Here is a 24184-nt window from a genome sequence, read left to right as displayed (position 1 = left end):
CACTGGGGAGACAAAGGCGGCCGGGCGTGGTGCCGGCCTTCATAGGCGCCTCTCGCTAACAGCACTTGCCCCGACAGTCTGTTGAGGCTACACGTGGCCTCGGCGTGCACCTAGCCTGGCACGAGCGCGTCACACGGTCCGTGTGCGATGCTGCGTGAGTGCAGGATGACGGCGAAGGTTCTGCGAGATCTCTGCAAGAAGCACAAACTCTACGTGACGCCTCGCCTCAACGACGTGCTGTACCTGCACTACAAGGGTGAGTACACTCACCACACACACCACACCCACCACACTCACCACACTCGCACACCACACTCACACACTCACTCACTCACCACACTCACACTCACCACAAACTCTACGTGACGCCTCGTCTCAACGACGTGCTGTACCTGCACTACAAGGGTGAGCGCACACTCACCACCACTACACACTCACCACACTCACCACTACACTCACCACCACTACACACTCACCACACTCACCACTACACTCACCACACTCATCACTACACACTCACCACACTCACCACACTCACCACCCCCACATTCACCACACTCACCACTACACACTCACCACACTCACCACTCCTTCACTCACCACCCCCACACTCACCACCCCACAACAACAACAACCGCCATTCGCCACTAAGTGGCGGTGACGTCACCACGACGCTTGTGCCAGGCCATGTGCACCTTGAGGCCACGTGAAGTGTCGAACGCCCGCTGGCAGGAGGTCACGGGGCAGACCCAGGTGCCACGGGTCGACTGACCGAGATGACCGAGATGACTGGCTGATGCACCACCTGTGCCCCCTACTGTACCAACTTGCTGTGCTTTAGCCACCCGGCGCTCCGCTCGTTGTTGTGAGCGTCGCTCCTCTGCCCTCCGTTGTTGTTGGAGGGCGACTGCCTCCAACTGCCCAGTAGCGTCCTTCACGAGCCTCCTCCACTGAAGCCGATCTTGACACCGCTGGTACCAGTCATCGGCAAGTCCACTCAGCTCCACGTCCTCTTGTACCACATCACTCCATCTCTTCTCTAGCCCGTGCCGCGCCCGTTTAGCCCCTCAATCCGGCTGAACAAAAGCTGTTTAGGCATGCGGTAGTTGGGCATGCGGGCTACATGAACCAGCCAACGCAGCCTTGCCTGCCGGAGGAGCTCACCGATGGGACTTTGACCAGATCTTTCAAGGATTTGTGAGCTCCTCACACAATCCAGCCTGGTTAAACCCAGGATGGATCGTAGGCAGGCCAGCCTAAATGTCCCCATTAGGGGGGTCCACGTTTCGCAAGCGTAGAAAAGGTAGGGAATGACTGTGGCCGAGAAGACCTGAAGCTTCGTGCGGAGCGACAGACCAGGTAGCTTCCACACAGCGTTACGCAACCAATGAAAAGATATTGCCGCTCGACTGATTCGGAGTGAGACCTCTGCTGTTAAACTGGAGCCTGTCATAAGCACACTGCCCAGGTATGGGAAACTCTCCACTCTCTCCACTACTGCCCCATCACCGATCGGGAGTTGTGGGGGTGGAGTGTCCGATGGTACAAAATACCCAGGCAGGTGCTTAGTTTTGGTAGGGCTGATGGTAAGGCCCCACCTCTTAGTGGCACGCTCCAACCTCAGCAGCAGCGTCTCCAACTCCTCCTCTGAATGAGCAGCTATTACCAAATCATCGGCATACATAACGTGGTTGACCAATAGGGAGCCATCCCTTGATCGCTCCCGGGCGTCGATCAGCCTCCCATTATATCTGTACCAAATGGAAATTCCCCCGGTACAGCTCTTGAAGGCTTCACGAACTACGTGGTCAAAATAGATGTTAAATAATGTGGGAGCCAGCGGACATCCCTGTCGCACCCCAAGGTGTACAGGAAAAGGCTCTGACTCCCGGCCACGTAGTTTTACCCGGGCCCGCTCACCATCATGAAGGTGCTTAATGATCGTGAGCAGAGGGTCAGGGACACCGAAAGCACGAAGAACAGCCCATAGCCCAGGCCTACTGATGGTATCATAGGCCTTGACCAGGTCAATAAAGCAGAGATGTAGGTCTTGTTGGAATTCCCTACACCTCTGCTGTAGCAGATGGACAGAAAATATGGCATCTGTGCAGGACCGCCCTTTCCTGAAACCGCATTGGGGCTCCGCAAGCCTCTCCTCAGCATGCCTAGCAAGGCAATGTTGAATAATCCTTGCCAGGACCTTTCCCGGCACACTGAGGAGTGAGATACCCCTGTAGTTGTTACAGTCTGTGCGGTCCCCCTTCTTAAAGAGGGGGACCACCAGGGCATCCTTCCAATCCTGCGGAACCCGTCCAGTGGTCCAGCCTGTTGTTATGATGTCATATAGGGCAGTCTGTGCACAAACGCCACCCTCCCTCAGCATTTCGCTTGGGAGATCATCTCTGCCCGGTGCCTTTCCTGGTCTCAGACTCCGGATCACCTTCAGTACTTCCTCAACAGATGGCCCCTCAGCCAGCCACTCACAGGGGGTGACCTCTTCCAATATTTGAGGCACCGCAGCCTCAGCAGGGTTATCCCCACTTTGTGCCATGATGTTTTCCTGGCTGAGAGATTTCCCCTCCCCCAGGACCTCGCAGAAATGCTCAGCAAATCTGCAAACCTGTTCCTGGGGGTCGGAGATTGGATTACCGTTTTTTCCCCTAATGATGGTAATAGGTGTGGCGCTGCAGGTTACTTTTTTGATGGAGTTAAATAGTGATTTGTGATCGCGGGCCACTGAGGCAGACTCTATCTCCTCAGCAACCCGCGACCACCACCCATCCTTGCAGCGCCTTACGGCTCTCCAAACCTCCGAGCGAAGGCTGCGGTAAACCTCCTCATTCTCTGACGTGGGATGCTGTAGGCGATGAGAGTGGGCCTGTCGCTTTTTGTCAACTAACCTGAACACCTCCTCTGTCAGCCAGGGTTTCTGGGGAGGTCTGGACCGCGTACCCAAAGCAGCCATTGCAGCTGCATGAGTCACAGTCCTAAACCTCGCCCATTTACCCTCGACATCAGGAGGAGTGGGGGATGATGCCAACCCCAGCTGCAAGCGATGATGAAATTCTCGCTTGCAACTTTCATCAGCTAACTGAGACCAGGCCACTTTTGGTTGGAATGGGGTCCTGGGTGTACACCTACCACCGGAGTGGAAGAATGGCAGGCGCATCTTACTGATGACTAGTCGATGGTCAGAGGGCAGATCAGCTCCTCGCAACCGCTGGTCCGTCACTATGTAGTCCAGCAGATGTTCTTGCTTGGACCCGGCATGCATCTATGATGTTGGGTGGATGCGCCGATGCCGGAAGAGCGTGTTGGTAATTACAAGCCCATGGGCTGCACAAAAATCTAGCAGCCCCGTACCGATGTTATTGAGCTGATCTGGCCCATGCCTTCCAATCACTCCATACCAGGTGCCAGCATCATGACCAACTCAGGCATTGAAGTCACCCAACAAGATGACTCTGTCCCGAGTGGCCACTTTTGCCAGCACCTGTGACAGGAGGTCATAGAAGGCATCTGACTCATCGGCTTTGCCTGCATCCCTCCACGGATGTTCATCTTCAGTGGGGGCATAAGTAACCACGACCACCACTCCTCGCCTCCGGTTGATGGGAAGGCGAGCCCAAAGTATCCTTGGGCTTACAGCTTCCCACACCTCACCGCCACGCTCCCACGCCCCCTTCATTCTTTTGTTCAGAAGAGGAGCCACACCCTGTTGTTTGGCAGTCTCCTGTCCCGAGTGGAGGACTGTCCACCCCTCATGGTGGCAGGAGCCAGAACCGGTCCACCGGACCTCCTGAACGCCACAGAGATCCAGGCGGTACCGGTCCAGCTCCCGACAGAGGAGTGGCAGCCTCTCCTCCGCAGTAAGCGTTCGAACATTCCACGTGGCCATCCGCAATGGTTTTTCATTGTTTCTGGAGGAGCCCCGAGGGTGAAGATTCAATCTCCTGGCTCCGCCAATTGGGGTTTGGCCAGGAGACGTCATAGACACTCACCACCCCAAACTCACCACCCCAAACTCACCACCCCCACACTCACCGCCCCCACACTCACCGCCCCCACACTCCCCCACCCTCCCACCCTTCTCACCCCCCCCACCCTCACCCTCCCCACCCTCACTCCCCCACCCCCCCCACCCTCACCCCCCCCACACTCACCACCCCCTCACTCACCACCCCCACACTCACCACGTGACCCTCACCCCCCACCCTCACCCACCCTCCCCACTCTGCCCCCCAGGCTTTGCTCGTATCGAGGCTCTGGAGGAGTACAGCGGCCTGCGCTGCCTCTGGCTCGAGTGCAACGGCCTGCGGCGCATCGAGGGCCTGGGGGCCCAGTTGGAGCTGCGCTGCCTCTACCTGCAGCAGAACCTCATCGAGCGCGTCGAGAACGTCGCCCACCTGGTGCACCTCGACTCACTCAACCTCAACCACAACTGTCTACGGGATCTCGATGGTGTCGGTGAGCGAGGATGATGATGACGATGATGACGATGACGATGATGATGATGATGATGATGACGATGACGACGATGATGACGACGATGACGATGATGATGACGATGATGATGATGACGATGACGATGATGATGATGATGATGACGATGACGACGATGATGACGACGATGACGATGATGATGATGATGTGGAGCGCGTCGAGAACGTCGCCCACCTGGTGCACCTCGACTCACTCAACCTCAACCACAACTGTCTACGGGACCTCCACGGCGTCGGTGAGCAAGGATGACGACGACGACAATGACGACGATGACGATGATGATGATGACGAAGATGACGATGATGAAGATGATGACGATGACGATGATGATGACGGTGATGGTGACGATGACGATGACGACGATGACGATGATGACGATGACGACGATGACGACGATGGTGACCACGATGATGACGATGATGACGATGACGACGATGATGATGATGATGACGATGATGATGACGACGATGATGACGACGATGACGACGACGATGACGACGATGACGATGATTACAACGACAACAACGACGACGACGACGATGACACCAATCTGTACCACGCAACGCTGTCCCATCACTCTGGCGGTGACAGCCAGAGGGAAAGAGCGGATCAGGCAGCTCACGTGATGAGCCCAGCAGTAGCAACAGTTGCCCAAGCTCTGTGGCCCTCCACATGTGAAGGTGTTACCAGCCAGTGATTGAGCGTTTCCACGTGGGACCAATTCGGAGCACCTGGAGAAAACTCGTGCGTATCGAGAGGGAAACTCTCTATCCCCCACGCAAAACCCCTGCGTGTACAGGCGTCAGGGTCGGGATCGAACCCATGACCTCCTAGAAACCAGGTGAGCTAGTTAACATCTCACCACTGTGGCCGCCCACATTATTTAACATCTTTGACCGCGCACTTTGAGAAGCTTCTCCATGGCTGTACCGGAGGAATGTCCATATGGTACAGATCGAATGGGAGGCTGATTGATGCCCAGTTGCAGTCGAGAGATGGCTCCCTATTGGTCAACCACGTCATGGATGGCGATGATCTGGTAACTGCTGAACCTGGAGCGTGCCACTAAAAGGTGAATTCTTACAATCTGCCCCATCAAAATGAAGCACCTGCCTGGGAGATTGTGTGCCATCAAACTCTTCACCCCCTTGAACTCCCCATTGGTGATGGAGCAGTTGTGGAAAGAGTGGAGGCTTTTCCCATATCTCGGTAGTGTGTTTATGACCTGCTCCGGTTTGACAGCAGAGGTCTCACTCGAAATCGGTCATTGCGTCATTATATTTTCATCGGCTGCGTAATGCTGCGTGGAAGCTACCTGGACAATTATCGCTAAAGCTTTGGGTCTTCTAGGCCACAATCATCCACTCCCTTCTCTATGCCTGTGAAACGTGGACTCCTCTAATGGAATATCTACACTGGTTAGAAACATTCAGGCTGGCCTGCCTACAATCCGTCCTGGATTTAGCCAGGCTGGATTGTTTGAGGAGCTCATAAATCCTTAAAAGATCAGGACACATTCCCATCAGTGAGCTCCTCCGGCAGGAAGGCTGCATTGGCTGGGTCATGTAGACCACATGCCCAGCCACCACATGTCCAAGCAGATTCTGTTTGGCCGGATAGAGGTGGCTAAACAGGCACAACATTGGCTGGCAAAGAGATGGACTGATGTGGTATAGGAGGACGTGGAGCTGAGTGGACTTACCGATGACCGGTAACAGCGGTGTCAAGATCGGCCTCTGTGGAGGAGGCTCGTGAAGGACGCTACTGGGCAGTTGGAGGCAGTCGCCCTCCAACAACAACGGAGGGCGGAGGAGCGATGCTCACAACAACGAGCGAAGCACCGGGTGGATATAGTACGGCAATTTGGCACAGTAGGGGGCACAGGTGGTGCATCTGTCAGTCATCTCAGTCAGTCAACCCATGGAATCTGGGTCTGTCCTATGATATCCTGCCAGCAAGCCTTTGACACTTCACATGACCTCAGAGTGCACTTGGCCTGGCACAGGCACCGTGGTGATGTCACCGTGACTTAGTGGTGGATGGCGGGTGTTGGTACCTGTGTGTGTATCTCTCTGTGTGTTCTTTGTGTGTGTATCTGTGCTGTGTGTGTGTGTTTATCTCTCTGTGTGTGTATCTGTGTGTGTATCTGTGTGTGCATCTCTCTGTGTGTGTATCTGTGTGTGTATCTGTGTGTGCATCTCTCTGTGTGTGTATCTGTGTGTGTATCTGTGTGTGTATCTGTGTGTGCATCTCTCTGTGTGTGTATCTGTGTGTGTATCTGTGTGTGCATCTCTCTGTGTGTGTATCTGTGTGTGTATCTGTGTGTGCATCTCTCTGTGTGTGTATCTGTGTGTGTATCTCTCTGTGTGTGTATCTGTGTGTGTATCTGTGTGTGCATCTCTCTGTGTGTGTATCTGTGTGTGTATCTGTGTGTGTATCTCTCTGTGTGTGTATCTGTGTGTGTATCTGCGTGTGTGTGTGTCTGTGTGTTTATCTCTCTGTGTGTGTGTATCTGTGTGTGTATCTGTGTGTGTATCTCTGTATCTGTGTGTGTGTCTGTGTGTATCTCTGTGTGTTTGTGTGTGTATCTCTCTGCGTGTGTCTCTGTGTGTGTCTGTGTGTATATCTGTGCGTGTATCTGTGTGTGTATCTGTGTGTGTCTGTGTGTGTATCTCTGCGCGTGTCTCTGTGTGTGTATCTGTGTGTGTATCTCTGTGTGTGTATCTGTGTGTTTAACTCTCTGTGTGTATATCTGTGCGTGTATCTGTGTGTGTATCTCTCTGCGTGTGTCTCTGTGTGTGTATCTGCGCGTGTATCTGTGTGTGTGTCTGTGTGTGTCTCTGTGTGTGTATCTCTGTGTGTGTATCTGTCTCTGTGTGTGTATCTGTGTGTGTCTCTGTGTGTATAACTGCTGCGTGTGTGTGTATCTGTGTGTTTAGCTCTCTGTGTGTATAATTGCTGCGTGTATGTTTCCGTCTCTTTCTCTCTGTGTGTGTATCTTTCTGCGTGTGTCTCTGTGTGTGTCTCTGTGTGTATCTGTGTGTGTATCTGTGTGTGTGTTTAACTCTCTGTGTGTATAACTGCTGCGTGTATGTCTCTGTGTGTATCTCCCTCTCTGTGTGTGTATCTGTGTGTGTATCTGTGTGTGTGTCTCTCTGTGTGTGTCTCTGTGTGTGTCTCTGTGTATGTATATGTGTGTGTCTCTGTGTGTGTGTGTATCTCTCTGTGTGTGTATCTGTGTATGTCTGCGTGTGTCTCTGGGTGTATATCTGTGTGTGTGTATGTTTCCGTCTCTCTGTGTGTGTGTGTGTGTATCTGTGTGTATCTCTCTGCGTGTGTCTCTGCGTGTGTATCTGTGTGTATATCTGTGTGTGTATCTATGTGTGTGTGTGTGTCTCTGTGGGTGTATATGTAATGTAGTAACTCGGCGGGAGACGACTTCACGGGTAACACACTCTTTATTTTCATCAAACTTGGTTACAGGTGACTAACACCTACTTTGTATCTCGGGTGACAAACACCCACTTAGCTACTTGGCGACTAACGCCCACTGAGCTACTCGGATGACCAACATCCACTTAGTACTCGGGTGACGAACACCCACTTAGCTACTTGGCGACTAACGCCCACTGAGCTACTCGGATGACCAACATCCACTTAGCTACTCGGCGACTAACGCCACTGGGCTACTCGGATGACCAACATCCACTTAGCACTCGGGTGACAAACACCCACTTAGCTACTTGGCGACTAACGCCACTGGACTACTCGGATGACCAACATCCACTTAGCTACTCGGCGACTAACGCCACTGAGCTACTCGGATGACTAACATCCACTTAGCTACTCGGCGACTAACGCCACTGAGCTACTCGGATGACTAACATCCACTTAGCTACTCGGCGACTAACGCCACTGACTAAGTCTTCAGCTCCGTCTTCGGGTCTTCAACTGGGTAACTCCCCCCGAGTGCTCTCGCGCGTCCCCCTTTATACCCCACCTGCGGACGTCGCTGCGAGCACCCACTTATTCGACCAATCGCCGGGCGCTGGCTACGATCCTCTTTTCCCACATCTCATCGTGCCTCACCACTCACGCCGCGCCGCCCCGTCATCTGTCACTCCCGGCGCGCGCGTCCACACCACGCCCACAACGCGTGCCCAACCCCGCACCCCGCGCCGCCCCGTGATCCATCACTGTCACAGTCGGCGCACGTCAATACCACCACTACATCACCCCCTACCACATAGCTCGCAGCCGCCCCGGCTGCTACAAAAACATACAAACCCTCCCTGTGTGCCCCGTAACACAACACAACAACAAGAACAACAACTAAGCTAACAACACAACACGACGCGAACACCACCATCCGCAACCCTCAACCAATGCCACCGCGACAATAGAACAATATATACAAACCGGCGAGTGACAATAGCAATGTGTATCCAAAAAAAATAAATGGAAAATTTTTTTTTTTTTTCTTTCGACTCGTGCAGTGTCCCCTTTTCTTCCGAGCGTCCCTACAACGGGACATTACCCCGGCAGAGGGGAACACCGGGCGAGCTCGGTGTAGAGCACAAAAAAAAACCGTCCTCATAAAAATTGTTGAGACCTAGCCCGAGTCCGCCTTGCCGGTCCGTCGTACGGCACCAGACGCGGTTGAACGTCCGGTGGTGCCGGCGGTTCAGGAAGACATCGGCCAGGCATCGAGGACTCGTGCGTGCCCCGGGGTTCAGGCTCTCGACGGTCAGCAGCCGTCAAGCCCGAGGCACCTGGGGGTGGGTCAGGTGGAGACACGTGAGGATCAGCCTGCGACACCTCCCTCCCCGAGTCGACGGTCACATCACACGCCCGGTCGTCACGGCACAGAACGGGGTCACACGGTGCCGCATAGGGCTTCAGTCGGGAGGGGTGCACATACCAACGGCGTTTCCCCCATTTAATCTGTATACTCTGGGGTCGTGCAACCCGCACAATTTCCACCGGTCCCCTCCAAGGTCTCAACAACTTGGGGGACGTAGCCAACGGTGCATGTGGACAATGCAGCCAGGCCTTATCGCCTGGTTTCCAATCATGCGTATGCACCTTCCGCTCATGCAATTTCTCGTTTGCAATTTGCCGCGACCGCGAATTCAACCTTGCCCCCTCCCGCGCTTCAGTCAATTTGGCGATATTAAATTTGATGTGGTCTGCCAATTTAGATTTTGCACGTGGCTGGGAAATCCCCAGTTGGACGTCCATGGCCGGATCGGCCTCCCGCCCATACATAAGAAAAAATGGGGAAAACCCTGTCGCCGCATGAGGGGCCATTCGATAGGCCGCGAGTACCCCCGGCACCTGTAAGTCCCAATCAACCTGATCGTCGCAGACCTGTTGGCACAACATAGACGTAATCGTTCTGTTCAGACGCTCAACCATCCCGTCAGTCTGCGGGTGGTAGGGGGAAGTACGCACTTTCTTTGTACCCAACAGGTCGCACACCTCGCGCAACAAAACGCTCGAAAAATTCTTCCCTTGATCCGTCAGCAAGCGTTCGGGGGCGCCCTTGTCCAACACATAACCCTGGACAAAGGCGTCCGCCACCGCCGCAGCCGACTGGTTGGCGAGCGGCCATGCCATAGGCCATCGGGTGAAGTATTCCACGCCAACCAGCAGGAACCTATTTCCCCTTGGTGTAACCGGAAAGGGCCCCAAGATGTCCAACGCTACCAATTCGTTTATACGCGAAACCTGAATGGATTGCAGCGGTGGATTAGCTGCCAATGGTGGCGGTTTCCTTTTGGCGCACCCTACGCATCCCTTAAGAATATTCGCCACGTCGTTACCCATCCCCGGCCAATAATAGTCTCGCTGGATTAGGGCGAGCGTTTTGTGAAAACCCAGATGCATGAGCCGTTCATGAGCTGCCAGAACAACCCTACCCCGCATAGCAACAGGCACAACGAGCACGTGACGCCGGGACATGTTGTCCCACCTCATCAACAGGCCCTGTCTGCACACCCAGGAACCGACCCGCGCCTCCCCTTGTTCGGGAGCGCCAACTTTCCGACGCAGCGTAAGTAGGGAGCTGTCGGACATCTGGAGGCGGCCCCACTCAATGAGGGGCAACGACAACAGCGAATCCCTCCCCGTGGGGGCGTCCTCTCCCGGGGTGTCAGTGGCGGCGAGCGCAACTCCCGGGGTGTCAGCGACCGGGGGTTTGCACCGCGCTGATCCCAACAAACATGTGCAGTCCGTGCACGGCGGCAACCGCGACAAGGCGTCCGCGTTTGAGTTCCGCAACCCCTTGCGGTAAATCGTCGTGAATTGGTAGTCTTGAAGGACCTCCAACCATCGGGACAATTGGCCCGATGGCTGCGCCACGCGCATAGCGTATTGTAGAGCCGCATGGTCCGTCCGGACCGTAAAATGACGGCCGTAAAGATACGGCCTGAATTGCTGTGTAAAGAACACAATGGCTAACAATTCACGACGAGTTACGCAATAGCGTTGTTCTGCGGGGGAAAGAACCCTACTACCGTAGGCGACCACCCGTTCAACCCCCCCGACCAACTGTGAGAGCACCCCCCCGATACCCGTATTGCTGGCGTCCGTGTCAAGCAAAAACGGTTGTGTGAAATCGGGGTAACACAAGGGGGGAGCCTGCACCAAAGCGTCACGGAGGGAGCAGAACGCATCCTCCTCCTCTGCCCCCCAGTGAAACCTCACACCCTTAGCCGTCAAAGCGTGCAGGGGCTTGGCTATGGTGGCAAATTGCTTGACAAAACGACGGTAATAGGAGGCAAAACCAATGAAACTACGAACCTCCGTGACCGAGGTTGGCGTTGGCCATGAGCTGACGCAATGCGTCTTAGCAGGGTCCGTCGAGATCCCTGAACGACTGACGATATGGCCCAAATACCTGACCGATTCCCGAAGCAGAAAACATTTAGCCGGTTTAAATTTAAGCTTAGCGGAACGCATCCTGAGGAACACCGCTCTCAGTCGCTGGAGGTGCTCCTCGAAAGTCCGACTAAAGACGATAATATCGTCAAGATAAATCAAACAGGTATCCCATTGGAGGCCCGACAAAACCAATTCCATGAGTCTCTGGAACGTGGCGGGAGCGGAATGTAAGCCCATGGGCAAACGGTTGAATTCAAAAAGGCCCCCAGGTGTCCGGAAAGCAGTTTTAGGTTTAGACTCGTTATCGAGTGGCAATTGCCAAAATCCAGAAAGCAGATCGAGTGTGGAAAAAAACTGCGCTCCCGCCAAGGCATCCAGCGACTCATCCATCCTGGGGAGCGGATACGCATCCGCCATCGAGATTTTGTTTAAGCGGCGGAAATCGACACAAAACCGCAAGGACCCGTCCTGTTTCTTTACTAGGACAATAGGAGCACCCCACGGACTAGAAGAGGGCGAAATGATATCGGCCGCCAACATATCATTAACCGCCGATTGCACATGTTCCTTCTCGGCCGGGCTGAGCCGGAAGGGATTCTGACGAATAGGGGCCGCGTCCCCTGTAGCTATGTGGTGGCGCAACAGGTCAGTGCAGCCGATATCGTACTTATGTTTGCTGAACACGTCAGCAAACTCGATGAGCAAACCCCTCAATGCTCCCAATTGCACCCCGGACAAGTTAGCAGAACCCGCACACAGCGAGTCCAACCACTCAGTCCCCTCATCACTTTGAGGATGCGACTCGACAGTAAAATCTGCTTGAGCCACGAGCCGTTCCTCAACGGGCAGCGGCGCGGCGTGAGCCAGCACCGTTCCCTGCGCAATTACGGCCGGCCGCGACCCCGTATTCAGGACCATTACGAACGGCTCACTGTCCCCTCTCACCACGGTTTGAGCAACCGCTAAGTCGAGGCCCTTACTGGCTCTGTTTGACGGCCCCAACAGCACCCCCTGTGCCTCCGCACCCACCTCGAGTGGCTTCCTGAACCGAAGGGGTACTAACATTTGCGATCCCGGGGGTACCCGTACAGTGTGAGTCGCCAGCGCCTGCACCGTCGCACAAACCGTGCGCACTTTGATAGGGCTCGACAAGAAGGCAACCCGCCGACCTGACGGAAGCTCTATGCAGGCCTGATCAATAAGAATTTTGATGGGCATTTTTGACAAAAAGTCTGTACCTAGCAAACAGGGAACGGCCAGCGATGATGATACAAAAATAGGGCCCGCTAATTTAATGTCCCCAATGCAAATAGTCGCCCGAATCTGGCCGATGATCCCCAGGGATCCCCCATTCGCCGCATAAAATGGCACGTCTACTGGCAGAAGGGGTCTACTTTGGACGGGAAGAATGTTATAAATAAGGTCCGAGATGATGGTGGCCGACGCACCCGTGTCAACAAGCACCCGGACCTCAACCCCGTCAATGAACCCCGTTACCACGGACGACCCGGCTGACGCAGCCACGATCCTGTGGGCCAATTCGGACCACTCGACTGCTTGCGGGCCGCGTACGGACCCCCCTCGCCGAATTGAACCCCCGGCACCCAGCCGCGAACCCCCCACCGCGAAGCGGCGACCCGAATGTGCCGTGTTTGTGGACCGAACGTGTGAGGTGCCGCGACTTGCCGGGTTTTGTTGGGATGACTTGTGGCCCTGGTCGTCGTCCCGACGTGGTCCTGCGGCGCGCGGACGCGGGGCCCGGCACCCGGCTGCGACGTGACACCGAAGGCCGCAGTTGTAGCAGACGACGGACGTCGTAGGTTTCGGTTGCTCCAGCTTGCGGGGCGAACGTGTGGGCGAACGACCTCCCGTTCTCCACTCCCCCGGACACGATGCAGCGAAGCCCCGCTCCTGCACTGCAGCTGGCTGAGGTTCGGCGATCGTGGCGGCCAGTGCCGCATTCCCCGGCCATTTGCAGACGACCCCCGGCTTGCGTTTGAGGACCTCGTACGCGTGAATGCTCGTGGCGATCGCCAGGGAGCAGATCTCCATCTCGTCTGCCACGTTGATGGGGACCCCCAACTCGTGGGCCAACACCAGCAGCTGCTCCGTCACCATGGCGTCCTTCCCCTCCTTATCCATGCGGGGAAAAGCCGCGTCCGCCAAGGCGAGCAGTGCCGTGCGGTAGGCTAGCGTCGTTTCCCCAGCCACCTTCCGCCGATCGTAGAACTGGTGGCGGCACGTGGAGGGCGGCCCGAACACCTTCGCCATCAGGTGTAGTGCGGCCTGGAGCGTAGAGCGGGACGACCTTGCAGCAGATGTGAAGGCTGCAAGCGCGTCGTCGTCAAGCATCGCTGGCAACGCACGCAGGGCAGTGGTGTCGGACCACCCCGACATCTCCTGATGAGCGAGGAACCTTCGTTGGAAGGCTCCCCAGTCGCCCCCATCCGCCTTGAACGCCGACAGCGCGGGCAATCTTTGCTGGAGGACCCGATCGTCGTCGACGTCGGAGAGATTTTCCCGCGCTCCGCTGGAGTTGTGTAAAATGTCGGCTCGGTTGTCAGGCGCAAAATGGAGGGCTCCGGCGCGCGCCGATGACGTGGGCTGCGCTGCGCGGAGGTGTCCGGCCACGTGGCGTCCGTCTTTCCCGCCAATCGGTGGCGGCCCCCCAAAAACGGCGGCAACTTCCAGACTTTTGGCGCGAAGCGCCCTTTGGCGGGAATCCTCCACCGTCGCTTCCTCCACGACCCCCGCAGCCGTTTTTTCCGCTCGCCGGAACGGAGATGTCGGCCAAGACAGCGGCGGCGGCGAGTAGCAACTCCGCCAACCGGGCGTGCGCGTCCTGGAGGCCGGTGTCGGAGGCAAGCGGAGCGTCGGCCATCACCGCGAAGTGCTGCATCGGCGGCAACTCCTCGTCCTCTACTCCCGAGGTCGGTGTCCCCGGTACGCCGTCGTCATCCCGACCTCGCTCGTGGGTACGGGTAGTCTTCCTTGTGTCCATACTTCTTGAAGACAGGTTTACTTCTGACGCCAGTTGTAATGTAGTAACTCGGCGGGAGACGACTTCACGGGTAACACACTCTTTATTTTCATCAAACTTGGTTACAGGTGACTAACACCTACTTTGTATCTCGGGTGACAAACACCCACTTAGCTACTTGGCGACTAACGCCCACTGAGCTACTCGGATGACCAACATCCACTTAGTACTCGGGTGACGAACACCCACTTAGCTACTTGGCGACTAACGCCCACTGAGCTACTCGGATGACCAACATCCACTTAGCTACTCGGCGACTAACGCCACTGGGCTACTCGGATGACCAACATCCACTTAGCACTCGGGTGACAAACACCCACTTAGCTACTTGGCGACTAACGCCACTGGACTACTCGGATGACCAACATCCACTTAGCTACTCGGCGACTAACGCCACTGAGCTACTCGGATGACTAACATCCACTTAGCTACTCGGCGACTAACGCCACTGAGCTACTCGGATGACTAACATCCACTTAGCTACTCGGCGACTAACGCCACTGACTAAGTCTTCAGCTCCGTCTTCGGGTCTTCAACTGGGTAACTCCCCCCGAGTGCTCTCGCGCGTCCCCCTTTATACCCCACCTGCGGACGTCGCTGCGAGCACCCACTTATTCGACCAATCGCCGGGCGCTGGCTACGATCCTCTTTTCCCACATCTCATCGTGCCTCACCACTCACGCCGCGCCGCCCCGTCATCTGTCACTCCCGGCGCGCGCGTCCACACCACGCCCACAACGCGTGCCCAACCCCGCACCCCGCGCCGCCCCGTGATCCATCACTGTCACAGTCGGCGCACGTCAATACCACCACTACATATATCTGTGCGTGTGTGTTTCCGTTTCTCTCTCTCTCTGTGTGTGGTAGCGTCCCTGCCGGCGCTCACCACCCTCCAGGTGTCCCACAACCACCTCGAGTCGCTGGACTCCATCAGGGCCCTGGCCTCGTGCCCCCGCCTCAGTGTCCTCGACCTCTCCCACAACCTCATCCGCGACCCGGAGCTCGTCGACATCCTCGCAGCCATGCCCAGCCTGGTGAGACACGGACAGAGGAGCGGGGACATGCGGGGACACAGAGACGTGGGGACGCACGGGGACACAGAGACGTGGGGACACAGAGACACAGGGACACAGAGACGTGGGGACGCATGGGGACACGGGGACACTGGGACACATGGGGACACGGAGACGTGGGGACGCATGGGGACACGGGACACTGGGACACGGGGAAACACGATGACACAGAAACGTGGGGATAAAAGAAATGCTGGGACACAGAGACACGGGGCTCAACACAGACACAGAGACACTGGGACACAGAGACGTGGGGACACATGGGGACACGGGGACACAGGGACACAGGGACGTGGGGACACACAGAGACACACGGAGGCACAGAGACACGGGGATAAAAAAACGCTGGGACACAGAGACACGGGGGCTCGACACAGACACAGAGACACAGGGACACAGAGACGTGGGGACACATGGGGACACGGGGACACTGGGACACAGGGACACAGGGGCGTGGGGACACACAGAGACACACGGAAGCACAGAGACACGGGGATAAAGAAACGCTGGGACACAGAAACACGGGGGCTCGACAAAGACACAGAGACAAAGGGACACGGAGACGTCGGGACACATGGGGACACGGGAACACAGAGACCCAGGGACACATGGACACACAGAGACACACGGAGGCACAGAGACACGGGGATAAAGAAACGCTGGGACACAGAGACACGGGGGCTCGACACAGACACAGAGACCCAGGGACACGGAGACGTGGGGACACAGAGACGTGGGGACACAGAGACGTCGGGACACATGGGGACACGGGGACACAGGGACACAGGGACACACGGGTTCACACAGAGACACAGAGACACGGGGATAAAGAAACGCTGGGACACAGAGACACGGGGACACAGAGACGTGGGGACACATGGGGACACAGGGACACTGGGACACATGGACACACAGAGACACACGGAGACACGGGGATAAAGAAACGCTGGGACACAGAGACACGGGGGCACGACACAGACACAGAGACCCAGGGACACGGAGACGTGGGGACACAGAAACACAGAGACATGGGGACATACGGGGAGAGGGGAACTTGGAGATACGGGGAAGCAGACACTAGGACATTGAGACACAGAGACACGGGGGCAAATCATAGAGACACGGGGATACCATGACACGGAGATAGGGGGAGGCAGACACTGGGACACAGACACACAGAGACACGGGGACAAGTCACGGGGTCACGGGGACGTGGAGATATTGGGACACAGACACTGGGACACAGACACAGAGACACGGGGACAGCTCACACGGACACGGGGACGTGGAGATACGGGGACACGGACACTGGGACACGGACACACAGAGACACGGGGACAAGTCACGGGGACACGGGGACGTGGAGAGATGGGGACACTGACACTGGGACACGGACACACGGAGACACGGGGACAAAATGGGCAACAGAGATGCGGTGGGCACAGGACATGGAGATGCGTGGACACGGAGACGTGGGTGCATGGGGGGTGGACATTGGAATGTGGTAGCTCACGGCCTTGTGCTATCGCCTGTGCTTGCCCCGCGGTTACCCCGCGGTTACCCCGCGGTTACCCCGCGGTTACCCCGCGGTTACCCCGCGGTTACCCCACGTGGTTACCCCCCGTGGTTACCCCCCGTGGTTGTGCCCGCAGCGCGTGCTGACCCTGACGGGGAACGCGGTGGTGCGGGACATCCCCGACTACCGCCGCACGCTCACCGTGCGCCTGCCCCACCTCACCTTCCTGGACGACCGCCCCGTGTTCCCCAAGGACAGGTGAGGCCCGTGACGTCCGCCACACGTGCCCAACGGCCACACGCGCAGGATCAACACAACAACAACAACAGCAACAACAACAACAAGAGCCAACAATGATCCATACTCTATTGGAACCTCATTTGCCAGTAAAAAATATGATAATTGGTTTTTTACCCTTCTATCTGGCAACAAAACTGACACCTTTTTTACAAGGAGTCATGTTTACATAGACCACAATACCTTTTGGCGTCATCTGGTCCAACCCATGTGAGACTAGGCTCTAAGGAAAGCTGTCTCGGGTGTGGACCAATCAACTTCAAGGACAGGGCATACATTTTCAGAATTATGTTTTTTGTTTGCATTATGACTGCAGGTATCGTGGTCTATGTAAACATGACTCCTTGTAAAAAAGGTGTCAGTTTTGTTGCCAGATAGAAGGGTAAAAAACCAATTATCAACGATCCATACTCTTTGTTTTTTTTTTTCGGTGAAGTCACGTAGGTAAAAAAATCAAATCAAATAAGTGAAAACAACTAACTTCTTGGTTCTTTCGGTAACGTCACTTAGAATGGAAATAATAAAATAATAAAAATAAAACATCATAAAATAATTCTCACGACGTTTCAGCCACAACGCAAGCAGCCGTCCTCAGGTGGAGAACAGGTCTGTCGGGAAGACAGACTCTGTCTTCTGCAGTCACGAAAGCTTTAAATCGAAAAATAAAAACTAAATTGAATCACGACGTTTCGGGCGCAACACAAGATTCAAGTTTCATTTTAGTTTCAAGTTTAATTTATTAGGTATAGCCCTGTTAGCCATTCGGCTCTTGAATCGGGTGCAACCGCAACAAACAAAAAAACAAAAACATGAACAAAAAACATCTTAAAGTGACTATGTGCAAACAGAAAATCCAAGAAAAGACAGCAAAATATTGCAGAAATAGCACCGTACACCAACGCTGTGTGCAAACATCTCAGTGGGATGCAAGTCAAACAACAACCACAAGCGTCCTTCTTCAGGTGAGGACGACGCAGCGAAAGCACAACCGCTTAAGGGTGTCTAAGAGATATTCTTAGTTTTTTTTGGTAAAGTCACGTAGGTAAAAAATTTAAATTAATAAAAGTAAAATAAAAATTAAATAATTTTTACTTTTATTAATTTAATTTTTTTACCTACGTGACTTTACCGAAAAAAACCTAAGAATATGAATCCTTGCAGTCACGAAAACTTCAAATCTAGAATGTCTAAGAGATGGCTGTGGCGAGGAGTTATATAGTCGCGGGGGATAGAGGGAGGGGGGGGGTCATGGTGAGTGTGTGGGCGGGGTGTGGGCTGGGAGGCAATGATGTGAGGAACGGGGAGGGTGCTGGGAGCCAACGCACGGAGTTAAAACTGAAGCTTTGTGATGCAGGGGGCGTAAGTAGATAAGGAAGCTAAGATTAAGCAGCCTTTTGCTATGCTGCCGGGGGGGGCAAATTAGAAATGCGCAAGATGAATGCTGATGTGTGGTCATGGTGACTTCACCGAATAAACACAAAGAGTATGAATCCTTGCAGTCACGAAAGCTTCAAATCTAGAGCCAACAACGACTCATCCGTGACGCCTCCTGGAAAAAGAAAACTCCATTTGGACGGAGCCAGACTTAACACCCTTCCCCTCGAGGCTTAAAACACAAGCAGTCAAACATCATGAAAACCACTCTGAGGCATCTCCTTTACCAGTGGAAAAATATAGTAGTAGGTTATTACCCTTTCAACTGGTACAAAAAGTGACACCTTTATACAAGGCATCATGTTTGCAATAATCACAACACAAGCAGTCAAAATGCAAACAAAACTAAACAACTCTGATGATGATAATGATATGCACTGTCCTTGAAGTTGATTGGTCCACACCCGAGACAAGTGTGTGAGTGAGTGGGTGTGTGAGTGAGTGGGTAAGTGTGTGAGTGAGTAGGTGGGATGAGTGAGTGGGTGGGTGAATGAGTGGGTAAGTGTGTGAGTGAGTGGGTGAGTGAGTGGGTAAGTGTGTGAGTTAGTGGGTTGGTGGGTGAGTGAGTGATTGGGTGGGTGAGTGAGTGAGTGGGTGGGTGAATGAGTGGGTAAGTGTGTGAGTGAGTGGGTGGGATGAGTGAGTGAGTGGGTGGCTGGACTTGCCGATGCCCGGCACCAGCGGTGTCACCCCCCTCGTTCCAGCCTTCATGAGCGCCGCTTCTCGCGGTGACAGCAACAGTTCGTCAAGGCCACGCGGGGGGCCTTGGTCTTCGTTATTGAACGATGCCCATCACCTCCCCCCCCCCGCCACCGTCTCAGGGCGTGTGCCGAGGCGTGGGCACGGGGGGGCCGGGCGGCGGAGCGTGCGGAGCGCGCCGCGTGGGAGACGCGGGAGCGGCGGCGCCTGCACGAGGCCACCGCGGCGCTGGGGCAGCGGCGCTCGGAGCGGAGAGTCCGTGCAGACGGTGACAGCTCCACCACAGGTGGCGAACCTCACTTCAACAACAACACCACCACCACCACACTCCCAGCTTCAACAACACTCAGCTCATCACCACCACCACCACACTCCCAGCTTCAACAAGACCACCACCACCACCACCACACTCCCAGCTTCAACAACACCACCACCACTACCACCACACTCCCCGGCTTTCACAACACGCAGATGATCAGCAAGTCCACCACCACCACCACACTCCCAGCTTCAACAACACCGCCACCATCACCATCACCACCACCACCATCACCACCACCACCACCGCCACCACCATCACCACCACCACCACCACCACACTCCCAGCTTCCACAACACACAGCTCACCAGCGAGCCCAGCATGGTCTGTGCCGGTTCGGCGTGGGTGGTGAGGCTGACGTCACTGCCCTCCTTTCACCCTCCAGGGGCCAGTGGCAAGCAGACCGGCGGTGGCGGCGCCTGCGGTGAGGGCGGTGGTGAGGGTGGTGAGGGTGGTGAGGGTGGTGATGGTGGTGAGGGTGGTGAGGGCGGTGAGGGTCATGAGGGTGTTGATGGTGGTGAGGGTGGTGATGGTGGTGAGGGTGGTGAGGGTGTTGATGGTGGTGAGGGCGGTGAGGGTGGTGAGAGCGGTGAGGGCGGTGAGGGTGGTGAGGTTGGTGAGCCACAGTCGGACCGCCGTCCCGACGGGGCTGGGCCGGGAGGTGCGGTGAGGCTGGGCGGCAGCAGGAGCAGCAGCAGGAGCAGCAGCCTCGTGCACGAGGTGGAGGAGGTGGCAGCGCGGGACGACACCAGCAGAAACATCAGCCTTGACGTGAGTGAGAAGAGTGTGAGTGAGGTAGTGAGGTGAGAGTGATGAGTGTGAGGTGAGTGAGATGAGTGAGGTGAGTGAGGTGAGTGAGGTGAGAGAAGCACCGTGGTGACGTCACCACCACTTAGTGGTGAAAGGCGCTTGTTGTTGTGGTGTAGTTACTAGCGCTGCGCTGCGCTACGAACCCGGTGGCCCGAGTTCGATTCCCGCTCACGGCCAACACCGGTGAGGATTTTCTGAACCGGTCCTGGGCTTCCCCTAGGTCGACTCAGCCTCAATTGAGTTCCTTGCGCGGTGTGTAAACATCTTCTTGGTTCTTTCGGTAAAGTCACGTAGAAGGGAAGTAAGCAAGCAGCCGTCTTCACCTGAAGACGGCTGCTTGCGTTGTAGCCGAAACGTCGTGAGAATTATTTTATTATGTTTTATTTTTATTATTTTATTACTTCCCTTCTACGTGACTTTACCGAAAGAACCAAGAAGATTAATCCCTGCAGTCACGAAAGCTTTAAATGTGTAAACATCGCCACTGGCGGAGACAAACATGGCCGGGCGTGGTGTCGGCCACCCACCCCCTCGTGTGCCGTGGCGGCCTTCGTAGGTGCTACTCGCCAACAGCACTTGCCCCAACAGTCTGTTAAAGGCTACACGGGTGATCTTTGCCCTTTGTTGTGCCCACAGGACTTGCCCGACCTGGAGGAGGCGCCGGTCTGTGGTGAGGAGCTGTGGGACCCGGCCTCTCACCACCCCGGGGTGAGCCACGACCGCTCGCTCCTTCACTTCTCTGCTCCCACATTCTCAGCCTCGTTGTGTATGTGTATGTACGCCAGAGGTCGCAACCGGGTACCCGATACCCGTACCCTACCCGATACCCGGCTACCCGTACCCGGCCGGGTACGGGTACCCGTTTGCGACCCTGGTGCGGCCGGGTACGGGTACGGGTAGGCCGTGAGTCACTGGTGAGTCACCGTTTGTCACTCATTTCCCAACGTCTTGTCTCTTCTCACAATTCAAGTTCCTAGAATCAACCCACCCGCGCCTGCAACATGGCGTCATCCCAGAGGTCGCAATCGGGTACCCGATACCCGTACTCTACCCGATACCCGGCTACCCGTACCCGGCCGGGTACGGGTACCCGTTTGCGACCCTGGTGCGGCCGGGTACGGGTACGGGTAGGCCGTGAGTCACTGGTGAGTCACCGTTTGTCACTCATTTCCCAACGTCTTGTCTCTTCTCACAATTCAAGTTCCTAGAATCAACCCACCCGCGCCTGCAACATGGCGTCATCCCAGAGGTCGCAATCGGGTACCCGATACCCGTACTCTACCCGTACCCGGCCGGGTACGGGTAGGGTACGGGTACGGCCGGGTACGGGTACCCGTTTGCGACCCTGGTGCGGCCGGGTACGGGTAAGGAATCAAAACCTGTTTGCGACCTCTGTCCCTGGGACAACAGCGGTGCTCCTAGAGCAAGCACGCCGGTGGTCGTAGATTCAAGAGAGACCCTTGGAAACATCGTGCCTTGCAATCCTCTTCCAGGTCGTGAGGCTGGCGTCACATCCAGTCAGCCAGCTCTCTCTGGCAAAGTCCAAAGCAGAATTATGCAGTGAGGGAAAAAAGTATTTGATCCCCTGCTGATTTTGTACGTTTGCCCACTGACAAAGAAATGATCAGTCTATAGTTTTAATGGTAGGTTTAATCTGATTGATTGATTGCTTCTGTGAACAGGTGTCTTTTATACAGGTGAAGTATTGGAAAATGACGGCAGGAAACTCCTTGACGGGAACACACTTCTTTTATTAAATCTTGACTTGTAACAATACAACGCGTGGCCTCTCTTCTTCACAATGCGCTTCTCTTGACTCTGGATTCTGTGCTGCCGGCTCTCTGTGCCTCGTGTAGACTCCGCGCCTCGGCTACACTCCTCTCTCGCCTCGTGTAGACTCTGCGCCTCTGCTACACTCTCCACTCGCCTCGTGTAGACTTTGCATCTCTCTCTCTGGCTACACCGTATGCATACTCGGCTCGTGTAGACCTTCCTCTCTCTCTGGCTACACCGTATGCATACTCGGCTCGTGTAGACCGTTCTCTCTCGCTGGCTACACACTATACATTACTCAGCTCGTGTAGACCGTTCTCTCTCGTTGGCTACACACTATACATTACTCAGCTCGTGTAGACCGTTCTCTCTCGCTGGCTACACACTATACATTACTCAGCTCGTGTAGACCGTTCTCTCTCGCTGGCTACACACTATACACTACTCAGCTCGTGTAGACCGTTCTCTCTCGCTGGCTACACACTTATACCTTACTCTCCTCTACTCTCCATTACTCTCCTCTCCGGGCTCTATCTCTGCACCTTCGTCTTCATTCTTAGATGGTTCCACTTCTGCCCCTGCTCCTCTGTGCATCACCTTATATACCCCTTCTTCCCGGGAGACGGAGCGGATGCGGACCTCAACGTCGGCACCGCTCCTCAGTTACCCAATCCCCACGCGCTATCCCTACGATCCGGTTCCGCTCAGCGCGTGTTTCCACTCCCCGACCAATCACACCGCGCTGCTACCCGATCACTCCCTCTGGGCGCGTCACCGGCACACAGCCAATCAGCAGCACTACCCCCACCCGCGCACTGACGCCTGCTCCTCCCCGTCAGCGCGCGTCACCACACACACACCCGTACATACGCGCTGGCACACGACATATACACCCAGCGCGTATCACCACTACACAGGTAACAAGCTGAGATTAGGAGCACTCCCTTTAAGAGTGTGCTCCTAATCTCATAAAAGACACCTGGGAGCCAGAAATCTTTCTGATTGAGAGGGGATCAAATACTTATTTCCCTCATTAAAATGCAAATCAATTTATAACATTTTTGACATGCGTTTTTCTGGATTTTTTTGTTGTTATTCTGTCTCTCACTGTTCAAATAAACCTACCATTAAAATTATAGATTGATAATTTCTTTATCAGTGGGCAAACGTACAAAATGAGCATTGGATCAAATACTTTTTTCCCTCACTGTATTTATGAAGGGTTCAACTTCTTCCGTTTGCCAAGAAAACACGTCAGCCAGTACGCTCCGCTTTGTGCCGAGGGTGATTTTCACCACTTAACCCTGCTTGCCGCTGCCTTCCCACAGGAGGTGTTGTTCCCCTGGCAAAGCCCAGCAGCCATCGGGGCCGGTAGGGCACCTGGCGTCGCTGGGGAGCGTGGTGCGTCGTGCCGGGGCGTAGTGAAGCGGCCACTCATCGAGGAGATCTCGTCCATGCCTGCCCAGGGCCTGCTCGCCTCCCTTGGACCATCTTGAACCAGCCAACACTGAGGGTCGTGTTAGACCGACTCACACTGAGAGACGTGTTAGACCGACTCACACTGAGAAAGCCGTGAGCCAGTCTAACGTGAGACCTATGATGTACGTGTTTTATGGGTTTAAATTATAAATTAAACTGTGACACCAGTTTAAACTGAGTTGTGATCAACCAGTATTACATGAAGCTGATATCCATCGGTGTGAGCCAGTGTTGTGTTTGTGTGTGGAACGAGACCTGGGCCTCAGGGACTGATGCTCAGGATGTACTCGTCAGCAGCAGCAGCAGTAGTCTGTGTCTGTCAGCCATGAATATCAACATTAAACAGGGAGAAGGAA

General features: G+C 55.1%; 1 protein-coding gene across 1 annotated transcript; it reads left to right on the top strand.

Moving 5' to 3' along the window:
* Window positions 1–165: 165 nt before the first annotated feature.
* Window positions 166–24184, top strand: LOC144737499 (dynein axonemal assembly factor 1-like). The gene is made up of 10 exons (XM_078620215.1): window positions 166–256; window positions 355–405; window positions 4246–4467; window positions 15296–15462; window positions 17154–17275; window positions 19570–19733; window positions 20152–20202; window positions 20428–20537; window positions 21213–21284; window positions 23678–24184. The coding sequence occupies exons 1-10, from the start codon at window positions 166–168 to the stop codon at window positions 23843–23845; spliced, it is 1218 nt and encodes a 405-aa protein (XP_078476341.1). The 3' UTR covers window positions 23846–24184.

The sequence above is a fragment of the Lampetra planeri genome, chromosome 70, assembly GCF_965212315.1.
Source record: "Lampetra planeri chromosome 70, kcLamPlan1.2.h2, whole genome shotgun sequence".
NCBI lineage: Eukaryota > Metazoa > Chordata > Hyperoartia > Petromyzontiformes > Petromyzontidae > Lampetra > Lampetra planeri.
This window is presented reverse-complemented; position numbering and strand designations above follow the sequence as displayed.